The following is a 14656-nucleotide window of genomic DNA, read 5'->3' as shown; positions in this document are numbered from 1 at the left end:
GATGATTTACAGATATGGAACCATTACTTTATGGTTGTTTGAGAGGCTGGAAAAAACATGTGTTGTTGTGTATTCATACAGTACGTAAACTCAGCAAAAAAAGAAACGTCCTCTCACTGTCAACTGTGTTTATTTTCAGCAAACTTAACATGTGTAAATATTTTTATGAACATAACAAGATTCAACAACTGAGACATAAACTGAACAAGTTCCACAGACATGTGACTAACAGAAATGGAATAATGTGTCCCTGAACAAAGGGGGGGTCAAAAGTAACAGTCAGTATCTGGTGTGGCCACCAGCTGCATTACTGCAGTGCATCTCCTCCTCGTGGACTGCACCAGATTTGACAGTTCTTGCAGTGAGATGTTACCCCACTCTTCCATCAAGGCGCCTGCAAGTTCCCGGACATTTCTGGGGGGAATGGCCGTAGCCCTCACCCTCCGATCCAACAGGTCCCAGACGTGCTCAATGGGATTGAGATCCGGGCTCTTCGCTGGCCATGGCAGAACACTGATATTACTGTCTTGCAGGATATCACGCACAGAACGAGCAGTATGGCTGGTGGCATTGTCATGCTGGAGGGTCATGTCAGGATGAGCCTGCAGGAAGGGTACCACATGAGGGAGGAGGATGTCTTCCCTGTAACGCACAGCGTTGAGATTGCCAACAATGACAACAAGCTCAGTCCGATGATGCTGTGACACACCGTTCCAGATCATGATGGACCCTCCACATCGATCCCGCTCCAGAGTACAGGCCTCGGTGTAACGCTCATTCCTTCGACGATAAACGCGAATCCGACCATCACCCCTGGTGAGACAAAACCGCGACTCGTCAGTAAAGAGCACTTTTTGCCAATCCTGTCTGGTCCAGCGATGGTGGGTTTGTGCCCATAGGCAACTTTGTTGCTGGTGATGTCTGGTGAGAACCTACCTTACAACAGGCCTACAAGCCTTCAGTCCAGGCTCTCTCAGCCTATTGCGGACAGTCTGAGCACTGATGGAGGGATTGTGCATTCCTGGTGAAACTCGGGCAGTTGTTGTTGCCATCCTGTACCTGTCCCGCAGGTGTGATGTTCGGATGTACCGATCCTGTGCAGGTGTTTTACACGTGGTCTGCCACTGCGAGGACGATCAGCTGTCCATCCTGTTTCCCTGTAGCGTTGTCTTAGGCGTCTCACAGTACGGACATTGCAATTTATTGCCCTGGCCACATCTGCAGTCCTCATGCCTCCTTGCAACATGCCTAAGGCACGTTCACGCAGATGAGCAGGGACCATGGGTATCTTTCTTTTGGTGTTTTTCAGAGTCAGTAGAAAGGCCTCTTTAGTGTCCTAAGTTTTCATAACTGTGACCTTAATTGCCTACCGTCTGTAAGCTGTTAAGTGTCTTAACGACCGTTCCACAGGTGCATGTTCATTAATTGTTTATGGTTCATTGAACAAGCATGGGAAACAGTGTTTAAACCCTTTACAATGAAGATCTGTGAAGTTATTTGAATTTTACGAATTAACTCTGAAAGACAGGGTCCTGAATAAGGGCTGTTTATTATATCCTAGTTAACATTTTCACTCAGTATTTCATTTTATTCCCTGTACACAAACCCATATGAATGTGTGTTAAATCTTAAGACTGCTGAAAGTCTGTGGAATTGGAGAAAAAGCAATCCTACAATAGGTCAGTTCCAAGGTGAGGATAGCTTAGAATGGTGGGTGAGAGGGAGAAAGAGAGATGTGTCCTACCTGGGGTGAAGTGAGATGCTGCTGGGATCAGCGACCAGCTCTGCTGTCCATAGACGTCCAGCTCACTCCCAGTCCCGACTCAGAATCCCGGAGAGGCAGGGCATGGATACACACTGGACAGAGCTGGGCTTACCCAAGGCCACATTCTACTTTGCCTTGATTAGACACACACACACACACACACACACACACACACACACAGTTTTTGCCAGTGCAGGGATCTCTTGCTTCTAAATCCAAGACGCATATTTCTGAAGGGGAAAGAAACTGAGTGACAGTGGAGCTATTCCTAACTCCACTTACAACCACCTGCATAAGACTGTCATACACTGTGTGTCTGTGCAATGAAGCCCCCTTTGTCAGGGTTAAGTCTCTAGGGTAGAGACTTCCAAGTCCAGTCACTAGAGGACCACAGACAGTCAGACACAGAACACAACACCAGGGTGGGGGTGTTGCTGCGAGTGCGAGTCACTCCAATCTATTTCCAAGCTGCAGTAGGTTAATCCCCATCTCTCTCACACACACACACACACACACACACACACACACACACACACACACACACACACACACACACACACACACACACACACACACACACAACACACACACACACACATACACACGAGAAGAGGCTGAGAAATAAATAAAGTGGAACAATCCGTCCTCTACAAAGGGTTTTAAGTTGCTGTAAAACAAAGGCATTAGGACTTTGAACCCAGATAAATCCTTGGTAGTGATGTAAAGTCTCGGTAGTGGTGACGTCAGGACATCTATCAGTCCATAAGAGCCAGGGAAAGTAGTAGAACTGAAGGGTATAGTATTATAATATTATAGTATTCGTCTTGAATAAGAAGGCTATGTATTACGTGTTGAATGAGATTCACCATCCAGACTCCCATCACAATCAGGTCAGTCATCAACAAAGCCCTGAAAAAAATGTAGTGGAATTTCTTGGAATCGCTTTCTGGGAACGTAGAGGGGCTAAACTTCAAAGCTACATATTTGCTGCTCAGTGCTGCCAAGGACAAGGTACAGCACCTAAAAACCCCTTAACAGCCTCTCTACTACATCCCAATCCTGAGCCCAGCTGGCCCCAAAGCCCCTCACATGGAAACTAACTCTGCCTGTGTGTGTCCATGACTGTGTGTGTGTGTGTAACGCTCAACTCTTAAAGCCAGGAGTTCTAGCGACCTATGTAAAAAAAAAACATTTCATCACCTCCAAACTCAACGGTGCTAAACATACCAAACAAACTCAGCGGGGCGATTAACGTCAACCTCCCCGAGGAATAATGAAACGAGATCTGACAGCTTTACTCTGGTGCTCCTCTATTGTGTTTTGTCCTTCAAGCCTCGGAGTAGGTGGGCTGATCTAGGATCAGGTCCCCCGTCTACTGTATACAGTGGCAAGAAAAAGTATGTGAACCCTTTGGAAATATCTGGATTTCCGCATAAATTGGTCATCAAATTTGATCTGATCTTCATCTAGGTCACAACAATAGACAAACACAGTGTGCTTAAACTAATGACACACGAACAATTATACGTTTGCATGTCTTTATTGAACACACTGTGTAAACATTCACAGTGCAGGGTGGGAAAAGTATGTGAACCCTTGGATGTAATAACTGGTCCTTTGGCAGCAATAACCTTAACCAAACGTTTTCTGTAGCTGCGGATCAGACCTGCACAACGGTCAGGAGTTTTGGATCATTCCTCTTTACAAAACTGTTTCAGTTCAGGAATATTCTTGAGATGTCTGGTGTGAAGCGCTCTCTTGAGGTCATGCTACAGCATCTCAATCGGTTTGATGTCAGGACTCTGACTGGGCCACTCCAGAAGGTGTATTTTCTTCTGTTGAAGCCATTCTGCTGTTGATTTACTTCTGTGTTTTGGGTTGTTGTCCTATTGCATCACCCAACTTCTGTTGAGCTTCAATTGGCAGACAGATAGCCTTATATTCTCCAGCAAAATGTCTTGATAAACTTGGGAATTCATTTTTCTGTTGATGATAGCAAACTGTTCAGGTCCTGAGGCAGCAAAGCAGCCACAAACCATGATGCTCCCTCCATCATACTTTACAGTTTGGATGACGTTTTGATGTTGGTGTGCTGTGCCTTTTTTCTCCACACGTAGTGTTGTGTGTTCCTTCCAAACAACTCAACTGTAGTTTCATCTGTCCACAGAATATTTTGCCAGTAGCGCTGTGGAACATCCAGGTGCACTTTTACAAACTTCAGACGTGCAGCAATGTTTTATATGGACAGCAGTGGCTTCTTCCGTGGCGTCCTCCCATGAACACCATTCTTGTTTAGTGCTCAATGGGGTTAAGAAGAATCCTAGAGCATCAGCTAAAGACTTACAGAAATCTCTGGAACATGCTAACATCTCTGTTACTCTCCCTAGGAGTGGCCATCCTGCAAAGATGACTGCAAGAGTTGAACTTTCTCCATTTAAATACAATTTGTCTTACCGTGGACTGATGAACACCAAGGCTTTCAGAGATACTTTTGCAACCCTTTCCAGCTTTATGCAAGTCAACAATTCTTAATCTTAGGTATTCTGAGATCTCTTTTATTCGAGTAACGGTTCACATCAGGCAATGCTTCTTGTGAATAGCAAACTCAGATTTTGTGAGTGTTTTACAAAGGGCAAGGCAGCTCTAACCAACATAACCTATCTTGTCTCATTGATTGGACTCCAGGTTAGCTGACTCCTGACTCCAATTAGCTTTAGGAGAAGTCATTAGTCTTAGGGTTCTTTTTCCAACCTACACTGTTAATGGTTAAATTATGTATTCAATTTAGACAAGAAAAATACATTAATTTGAGTGTTATTAGTTTAGCAGACTGTGTTTGTCTATTGTTGTGACTTAGATGAAGATCAGATCAAATTTGATGACCAATTTATGCAGAAATCCAGGTAAATCCAAAGGGTTCACATACATTTTGTATGCCAGCACATCTACTCTGAGAGGCTTTATGAATACAGGCCCTGGGTCGGTACTCACAAAGCGTCTCAGAATAGGATCAGGCCCCCAGTCACTATATTCATTTTTATTAATGATCTGAAAGGCAAAACTGATCTGAGATCAGCACTCCTCTGAGACGATCCATTGACATGATCCTAAGGTGAGAGGGCTGTCAATATGCACCTGTATGGTTCTCGCCTCCATGTGGCCCACTTATGCAGTGCTCCCTACAGACAGGAGAAATCTGCACTAGAACATTCATAGCTATGACAAAGCATCAAGATGGATGCTGCAGATAACAGCGGGCCGAATAACTAAGCATAGAAAATGAGTCGTCCAAAGGGGACGACTCAACAGAGGAGACCTGGTGAAAAGTGAGACTTCAGGGGGGTTGGAATTCAGGAGTCGGGGTTCTTGGAAACTCAATTACAGGCCGTTCCTGCGTTTGTCGTTTCAGGAGATCTCTGGGACTTGTAATGATTTAATAGTGGGGTCGGAGTGGAGGGCTGTGGTAGGCTTCACACGGCCTGGGTTCCAGGGGACTGAGCTGACCCATCCAGACACCTCACCTTCGAGCTCCAGCCAGCCCGTCTGTCATCCCTCATTCCAGGCAGAGCTCACAGTAAAGCAGGGCAGACGGCGAGTTCATAGGGGGAGCTTGTGCGTAATCACCGATGTCTTTATCCACATCAACTGAGTGTGTGAGTTGAGATTCCCCTACTGCTTATTCACCAAAACATACTAGTCTGATCACCACCACTAAACTCTGACTGAACCTGTCATAGACGTGCTATTATGCTGCCCTGGACGCTGATGTGCTGAACCGGCACGCCCCTTTCTCAGAGAGTGGCAGTCAGTGAACGATAACTCACCGGATTGGTGACTGGTACGCTTCTTCCTGACACCCCTGCCTAACTCACACACTTCACTCTAGCCTGGCCGCTCTAGGTTGACCTCTGACCTAGGGAAGCTAGCAGAGAGGAAGGGATGGCATTAAGCTGGGCCTCAATCATACAGCTAGGACTGATGGTGTGGATATGTGTGTGTGTGTCTCCTGGTGAAAGACTGGGATGGACTACTTACGTAGGATGTGACCCTCAACCAGCCCTAACAAAGAGATGGTACATACAGACCTTTTAACAACCTTTAAACAACCTTTAAACAACCCCAGAGCTTTCTACATTCCGCAGAATGTTTAAGAAGCTAGAGGACACAAAAAATAAAAAATGAATTGTAATAAACTCCACTGGTGGCGGAGAGAAGTACAAGAGGACATGGACAAAACAAAATGGCCGAAAGAAGACGTGTGTTTTTCCAGTAAAAAAAACAAACTTTTATTATTTGTCTAGAGAACAGGCTGTGGTGGGTGGAAGTCTGTGGAGGAGGAAAACCAGAGAGATGGGGCGGAGTCAAACAGACCAGGGTTGAGACCGGGCGGGTGAGATGGGGTGGCACCCTCTGTTTCCATAGTTACAAGGCCAAGGCTCCCATTGGGTCCCAGGCAGGAAGGACGATGGGCTCCTTCTGCATTACTTCCAGCACCTCGGGGGCCAGGTACTTCTTGTCCACGACCACTTCGTACACGTATTCAGAGAACCACTCGTCGGTCATGATTAGGTAACCTGCACACACACACACACACACACACACACACACACACACACACACACACACACACACACACACACACAGAGAGAGAGATACATTGGGTTAATTCATAAAGTTAAAAAGTTAAAGACCTGATGAAGGTGTATTGATATTGTTGGTATAAGATCCATTCAATCAGTGGAGCGTCAAGATCACCTATGAGCTGCTGGAGTTTCGTTTTAATAATCATTAGTCTTGATTAACACCCGTCTCTAAGGCCAGGCAGTCTGAAATCCATTAGCTAACAGCAGTACCAGTAACTCACTCTGTACTTCAGTGGACTGCCCTATACTGAAAGCAATGAGTGTGAGTGTTCTGAAGTGTGAGTTCTGATAAGAGGGGCGTCCGTCAGCACCCCTGGACTCAGGCCTATTGTTCCACAAGGAGAGGGAAGGATGGACCCCCACCCTGGACCACTCCACCCTGTCTGTCTGTTCCACACAACACCTGGGTTCAAATATTATTTGAAATCTTTCAAATGCATGGCTAGGACTGGTTTGCTTTAGCCTGCATGGAGTGCCAGGTGGGCTGGGTTTCCACTTTTGGGACATTTATATTGGTTCCATTGCACCAGGCAAGCCAAGCTAAAGTATTTGAAATGATGTCAAATAGTATTTGAACCCAGGTCTGTCCCACACTTCAGTTGTCAACTCGCACACCCCAGCCCGATAAATCTCCAGATTGCAAGGGAGGGACTGACCGACACACATCCTTTTATTAATTGACACAGCATTAGGCCACTTTATCCTGCCCCCCAAAAAACTGACTACAGAATGTCTCCAATGCCACTTCCTCCTGCTCTAATACATTTTCATAACAAGCCCAGAAACACAACCTTCAGTATACATGATCCTACTCACAGACCTTGGCCCTGAGAACACTTACACACACAGGCCACAGCCTCTCTCTCACAGAAAGGGTGACAGAGAGTACATCAAATCATAAAGAACAGTAAATAAATCACTTGATATGAAGAGATTAGACCAGCGAGAGCAGGATTTTTAATGACAATAAAGGCATTCCTCATACATTGTTCTAATTTATCTACAAGGGAAATAAGCCTGTCTGAACAAACTAACAACCCAAAGTACAGACAGACAGGAACAGATCCAATCTGTCCACATGGAGATAGGAGGAGACTTGGGATTTGAGTAGGCGCGGGCGGGTTCATTTTGGCACGCAGCAGAAAACAATTTGTTTTAACAAACTTTTCTTCTTGGACAAGTCCAGGGAGTCCCTCCCTGTTTCAGACTGTTTTCTTCCATTTGGTGCCTAATGAACATAGCCCTGTGGTCATGCAGGACTGTGTAACGGTCAGAGCTGGGCACTAGACCAGGTTGTGACTGTTGTTTGACTTTCCTCTCATCTCTGGATCCAGGCAGAGTATTCAGAGCGCATCACTCCCCCGCTGAAAAGTTGAGTTATCGATGACATCACGGGGACCACGTAAAAACGTGCCTGAGCTCAAAACAACACCCCTGGTTCTGTGTGTGTTCAATCTGCGTCTTCTTCCTTTCCAGGAAAGACGCGCGTGTGTCGGCTGGTGGTTTCGTATAGCGTCATTATTTGTCTTACTGGGGACTGCAGATGTGTCCTATGCCGTCTTACAGGGAGAGCTGTGGATGGAGTTTATTCAGATGAGCTGTCCTGACTAAGATAGAATAGTACAGCTGAAATGTCGTCAACAACACAGGCCAGCACGTGCCGTTTCCATCGTCTCCTTAGTTCACGAGAATGAGACAATTATTTTCCAAACCTATCTGCGATGACATCAGCCTCCTACATGTAATAGCAGATTGTAATAGCAGATAGAAAGAGTATGTTAACAAGGGAATCGCAATAGCCAGCACAAATGTTGTTTCTCACTATACCGAAGTAGTTGTAAAAGGGGTCGTGTAGAATCCGAGAGGTGCGTTGAAGAGGGCATCTCGAGCCTATAAACAGTCTGTCACAAGGGACTATCACGTCAGATTGGCCCACATTTCCCATATTTGTATAATACTGCGTAAAAGTACAAATAGTGCACTCTAAGCCCATAATCATTTATCTTGAGAAAAGCCCTGGTGTTTGAAGGGTTTGGGCAGTTTGCACCAGGCACCACGGTGTTAACCTAATTAGGCGGGATCCTCTTGGGGGAAACTAAATATTACAGACAGTTGGAGAGATGTTAACCCTCGAAACTTTACAAATAAGTCACCCCCCCTCCTCCCCCAGTCTCCAGCTGTCAAACAAACAGTGCTCTCCATGGCCACCCTCCATATCATTTGTTTTCAATAACTTTATTAATACATCCGAGAGAAACGAGAGCGGATATGAAGGCTTTCTCCCATCTGCGTGGATGTTTATGGAACGGGATATGCGTGAAATACAGTTAATTTGAGGAGGCTTTGGTGGTAGGACTTTTTTATAGTCTCAATATGCAGATGACATGAAGTCGTTGACCCAAAAGTTGGACTACATAACAGAAACCCAAATAATCTGCACTGGAATGTAGAGGGATGGAGACAGAGAAGAAAGCGTGGGGGATGAGAGAGAGAGGGGGGGGGGGGGATAATTACATATTTTGATTAAAAAGCCATGCAGTCCCAACGAAGGTGGGTTCAGTATTTGTTTCCTTACAAATGTTTTAGCGGCGCTTGATGGAAGAAAAATACAATTTGAACATAGGCCTGTGGTTTGACAGCGTCGGAGTCTTCCACACAGAGGAAGCCTGGAGGCTGAAACAAAATGGCGTACTGCTGTGTTGTGAGAGGGACAAAGGGCCGTTGTCTGAGAGGGGGAAACAGCCCCGTTGATGTGCTCTCTCTCCCTCCTGGGTTCATAGCCTTAACAGACAAAGCTAAGGTAGGGGGCCAGACATGAGAGGATGCCGCAAAACTAACCCCAAACCAAAACCAGCCCTGCACACCAGAAGTCAATTATAAATTCATAACAACGCCAGGCGGGTGGGGAGGGAGCATTTTTTCCCTAATCCTACTTCAAATTCAATCGACCTGACAGGAAATTCAACTGTCCCTGTGATTGTACACTAAGCCCTGTGGTGTGAGAGAGGGAAGAGGGACGAGGGGTTTGTGCTTTCACATAGCTCGGCTCAGGCAGACCTCTCGTGTTGAGAGAGGCAGGCAGACAGACGTCACAAGTCCGCGTGAGAACGGGCCCTCTCCTCCTCTGACCTCTGGCCGACTCAGCGCTCTCACCTTTATTCCCACGGTCGTCCCCCCAGGAGTTCTCCACCCTCCACTTCTCATAACCTCCATCCTTTTCATCCTGCTAGAGAGAGAGAGAGAGACAGAAGAGAGAAATCAAAAGGTGTACGATTTTGTACAACCCGATAAGGAGGCGGATGCACCAAACAAATGGAGAAGAAATCCAAACAAGTCTGTGTGTTTTCTGCTTTACGCCTGTCATTCATGGAGTACATGGTGATAAATACAGCAGATTATACAGTATGTTCATCACTAAGAGAGGAGTGCAGGATCCCCAGTGGGGTGCAGGGCAGGACTGGTAACTCCTATGCTGTGTAGCCTAGGGCCCAAATACCGTCCAGCTGTTCTGAGGGGAAGGAGGAGACAGCTGGGGTCACTTACGGGGGGGGGGGGGATTGACAGCCATTTTAAATCCTGCAACCGATTCATACGACTGTAAACACACACTGGATGCCTTTGGTGTAGAGTCACTGGGAAACACTCAAATGCGGTGCATGTGTACAGTGTGTGTGTGTGTGTGCTACCTTGTCGGTGACAGCGGTGAGGATCATGGCGTGTGTCATGAGGGAGTCTCCAAAGATCAGTCTCTCTGCCTTGGACAGGTTCTTTACGGACACCCCGAACACCAACTCATGGTTGAACCTGAGAGATGGGGGACACAGGGAGAGACAGGATGAGATCTCACACACACACACATCTGATTGATAGTAAGTTATACATGTGATGTTGCTGCATGTATACTGCCCTACCAAGCAAAAAGGCAGTAACTGCTCATAGCGTGGAACTGAGAAAAATGGCTTTTATTTACCTTGGTTTCATAGTAACCTAGTGCAGTTACTGCTAATATGACTCCCATTTTCTCAAAAACACAATACGAGGCAGGATTTGTCCACATAATTAAGCATGTATTTAACGTAGCAAAAATAACAACTCATTTTTCGACCAAATGAGCAGTTACTGCCTTTTTGCTTCGTAGGGCAGTATGCTTCTCTCTCATAATACTCACACATTCATGTCATTGATGCCCAGTTTGCCATGGAAATGCTTGCCCACGTCACAACCGAACCACACAGCCTACGAGAGAGAGAGAGAAACATACGTTATAGGCAGTCTCCCTGCATACTCACTCAGTTCTCAAACGCAGCCTTCATCTAACTTCCCAGACACGTACGTACGCACACACACACACACACACACACACAGTACCTCTCCCTCTTTGATGGAGTCTGCGGCGGCCTTTTTGAGTAGCTGGATGGGCTGGTTGTTGTACAGCGTGTTGTGTCCGCCCACCATGTTTCCCAGGAACTCCACGCTATACAGCTTCTCATAGGGGTTCTGAGGCCGCGGGTCATTCACCAGACAGACCTGTGGTGGCGGGGGAGCGAGACCAGGGGTCAGACTCAGCTCATCAAGTAACACAGGGAGAGAAGGTATGATTATAGAGAGGTTGTTATTCCTGGTCTAATATAGACAAACTGGGCACCGTGCTTTTCCTGAGTCGCAAAATTCACAAAACTTCTCGGAATAATGAATTATGATCGACTCCGGTCTGCATGACACAAAGCCTATATTGATATTTTATTCAAATCAATCAATAAAGCTGGCCTTGTCCTGAATGTTGTAGAGGGGCTTGACCAGCTCCTTGTAGAACTGCTGAGGGGACAGGGGGCCCATGCGGTGGAAGTTCTTGTCCTTGTCTCTGTACTCCCAACAAACGGAGTCAGGAGGGCTGCCCAGACACACACTCGCCACCCGGAAGACCTGTACGCAACACACACAGGGAAAAAACAGAAAACCAGGCCAGAAAAAAAATACATAGGTTAGTCATGCATTACCACTATAAGACACAGACAGCACATTGATATCCCTCACATAGTCTCAAAAAGTACCATTGTAAAACTCAAACTCGGGGACCAAAAAGAGCTTAACAGTAGTGAGGAGGATATCCGCCCTGCCAAAGCCCAATCCCTCTTACTCTGCCTGGCTGTAGCGCTCGTTCTTCCTGTTGTTGTGGCTTCTGACTGTGTTCCCCTGGTGTTCCTCTGGCCTCCACCAGTCTGTTCTCAGAATAAGCCTTCCTTAAACTGATACAGCAATCTCAGGAATGTCCCTCTAAAAACGTACATATACCCGTCCTATGAAAGTCTATTATCTAAGCGGGTGTTCTGGTGGTTTGAGAACTCCCTGCATTTTCTGTCTTTGATAATGCTGCGGCGGGCTGTCGATCAAACAGGCTTAAAAATAGCACGCCAACTCCCAAACTGGAACGTAGGAAGTCCGTCCGCTAGTATACGAGCACACATACGCAATACACACAGACTTTTATATATTTACGAGGACTTCCCATTGACTCTCACTATTTTCATTTACTTTCAGCAAAAAAAGTCCAGACAAATTAAACTCCTCATAGGGTGAAAATAGAGCTGGGGAATTATTTTTGGCCCCGGAGCTCTTCACCAAAGCAGAGACACTCAGGGGCCGTTGCTGCTGCACTTTTCCACTGTGTCAACTACATTAACTACTAATAGCATTCCTGTGTTCAGGGTGATCGTAGTCAACTATTCCCACACAGGCCCTTGTTGTAAATTAAGAATGTGATATTTGACTGACTCAACTGGTTAAATAAAGGTTAAATAAATACAAATATTTTCAAAATGACAGCACACCCAGTCACATTCCCACCTTCCCAGACCCTCACCTTTCCCAACACACAGACAAGACAGCGCCTTGAAGACTCCAGGTTTGTTTTCACTGTCCCGTTGCCCCACGGCGCAGACTAAATGCCAGCGGTGCCCATCCCTGCCCTGAATTTAACCAGCACGGAGCCCAGATGCCCCGAACACACAAACAGGCCCCTTCACCCCCGTGCCCTCGGCCCCTGTCCCACCTCACATCCCTCTCTCCTCGGCAGGTTAAATAAACGCCTATCCCGTCCAAACACAACAGAGCACCCATGTAGACCCGGTGAAACGAGCCTACGCTTTTCACAAAACAATGAGCCAGAGCCCTACTGACGTCAGCAGGCTGCAGCAGCACAGCCCTCAGTGAGTCAATATTGAATCACCTGCCTCCAAAACGGATGTAGAGACAGACGAAGATGAGCACGAGGCACTGGGTGGGCTGGGCACGTCTCCATTAGAATCATGTATATAGCACTACCGCCAAGATTCTGGGTATTGTCTCTTCGGTGATGTACCTGCTAGAATGTTGATTATGAGTGGACTTTTTCCATTGTATTCCTTCACTGTGTTCACCCACGGTTAATTTCTCAGCACTTGTACAGTCCTCCTCACTACTAGGCTACCAAATCTCTTACAGATATCCAACCAATCCTGTTGGCTCTCTCCCACTCTTCCTCTCAGGACACAGAGCCATCCATCAGCATGGACAAGCAGAGGCTGACAGGGCCATGTGTTGGGAGCAGACAGGCAGGCCACCCTCCCTTCCTGCCACCACCCTACCCTGGCCCTTCCACCGAGGACAGACACACTGGGTTTAGGCTGGAAGGGGGAGAGGGGTTTCTTTAGAGACTGCTTGCCTTCTTTTTAACGTCTGTGTCACTGTCTATATATCTTCTGACGTACACTACGTAGCTCCTCTCCCTCCCACTCCAAAACACTGCTTCAGTGGGTGGGTGGAGCTGGTGAACGAACGCAAAACACAACAGAAAGAATCGCACGACTGCAGTCTGTCGGGGACTGGTTGCTGTGGGTTTATAAGCCGTTTGGTTTCTGAGCGCAGACTTGTTTGTAGGGGGAAATTGCACCGCCTGCACCAGAGGACATTAATAGCATGGGATAAAGATTAAAACACACTCTGTAATAAGAAAGTGTCCATCTTCATAAAGGCCTTACCAGACAGTAACACGGGACTGATTAACAGTAGTCTAAGACCTGGCTCGTTTCTTATTAGACAAGTTTAAGGTAGAAGATATTCCACTTCCTGCCCGTTTTTATCCGTTTGGTGCCTAATGAACAAGACCCTGTACTTATAATCTACAGAAAAGCCCTGCAAACCCATTTAATTTCAACAGTCTCAGCAATTAATAGATTAAGGAAGCTCTTCTAGATCCACAGCCAGCCCCCCCCCCGAAGCTTGTGGGACAACGCAGATCATATTCTTGTGTCATGTGACATGGATGAAGCCCAGGTGTGGGTAATAAGGCCTGTAAATGGCCGAGGCATCCGGCGAGGTTGCGTGTCTCAGCGGATCATGCTAGCCTTTGAGCGTACCTACGTAGCATGTGTTCGCATGCTTGGCAGTAAACACTGGAGCACCTGCAGCACGACAGCCAGTTAGCATCAATGCTAAAGCAACACACACGCTCCATCCTTTCCTCCTCGGCTCACGCATGCCTGTTTGCTTGTTGATTTACCTCCCGTTGCCCAAACAGAGAGAAATCAGCTCGTTAGGAGAGAAATAAACAAACAAAACAACAGCACGCCACACTAAAACACCTTGTGCTGATAACTGTGAAGGGCGGAACCTGCCAAGGCCAGTACTCACACAAAGCATCTCAGAGCAGGAGTGCTGCTCTAGGATCAGTTTTTGTCTTTTGAATCACAATGAATAAAAAAAGGATGGACCTGATCCTGGATCAGCCCTCCAACTCACACACGTTTTGCGACTACGGGCCGGCTGCTTTCGAGTCAAAGCCCTGGGACACAGAGCCTAGATGAAACTGTAATGCAAGTGACCCGTTGGAGAGAGCAGCTGGGGTAGAAGAAACGGACTGGGGTTGATTGAGACTTTCTGGCCTTGTAAACAGAAAACACATGGGGTCATTACAGATTGTAACAATGTTGTTAAATTAAGAAATATGAGTTTATGAAGTGTGGCAGGCAGCTTTTCAGCGCTGGCAAACGAGCCCACACAATAACAAACCCACCCACAGCGACCTGCTGCTTCAGCCAGCGCTGAGCCAACACACTTGGCTACGTCCCAAATGGGAACCTATTCCCTTTATAGTGCACTACTTCTGACCAGAGCCCTCTGTGTCCTGGTCAACAGTAGTGCACTATATAGGGAATAGGTTCACATTTGGGATGTAGCCACTCTAAAACGTACCATGTCACTCAACTCACTG

At 46.7% G+C, this 14656-nt stretch overlaps 1 protein-coding gene across 2 annotated transcripts in view; it reads right to left on the bottom strand.

Annotated features, from left to right (window-relative positions):
- Positions 1-6024: 6024 nt before the first annotated feature.
- Positions 6025-14656, bottom strand: part of LOC106580795 (bleomycin hydrolase) — a 20047-nt gene continuing 11415 nt past the window's right edge. Inside the window, exons 7-12 of one of the 2 annotated variants that reach the window (XM_082966512.1) lie at positions 11176-11331; positions 10777-10935; positions 10577-10644; positions 10095-10212; positions 9562-9634; positions 6025-6339 (exon numbers count right to left, since the gene is read on the bottom strand). In XM_082966512.1, the coding sequence (XP_082822638.1) occupies positions 6188-6339; positions 9562-9634; positions 10095-10212; positions 10577-10644; positions 10777-10935; positions 11176-11331 (726 nt within the window). In that variant the 3' untranslated portion in view covers positions 6025-6187. The remainder of the gene's footprint in view (positions 6340-9561; positions 9635-10094; positions 10213-10576; positions 10645-10776; positions 10936-11175; positions 11332-14656) is intronic. The other variant, XM_014162229.3, reaches the window with a different exon arrangement.

Source organism: Salmo salar, chromosome 20, assembly GCF_965601325.2.
Source record: "Salmo salar chromosome 20, fSalSal1, whole genome shotgun sequence".
NCBI lineage: Eukaryota > Metazoa > Chordata > Actinopteri > Salmoniformes > Salmonidae > Salmo > Salmo salar.
The sequence above is the reverse complement of the archived record's forward strand: the minus strand, read 5'-3'. Positions and strand labels throughout refer to the sequence as shown.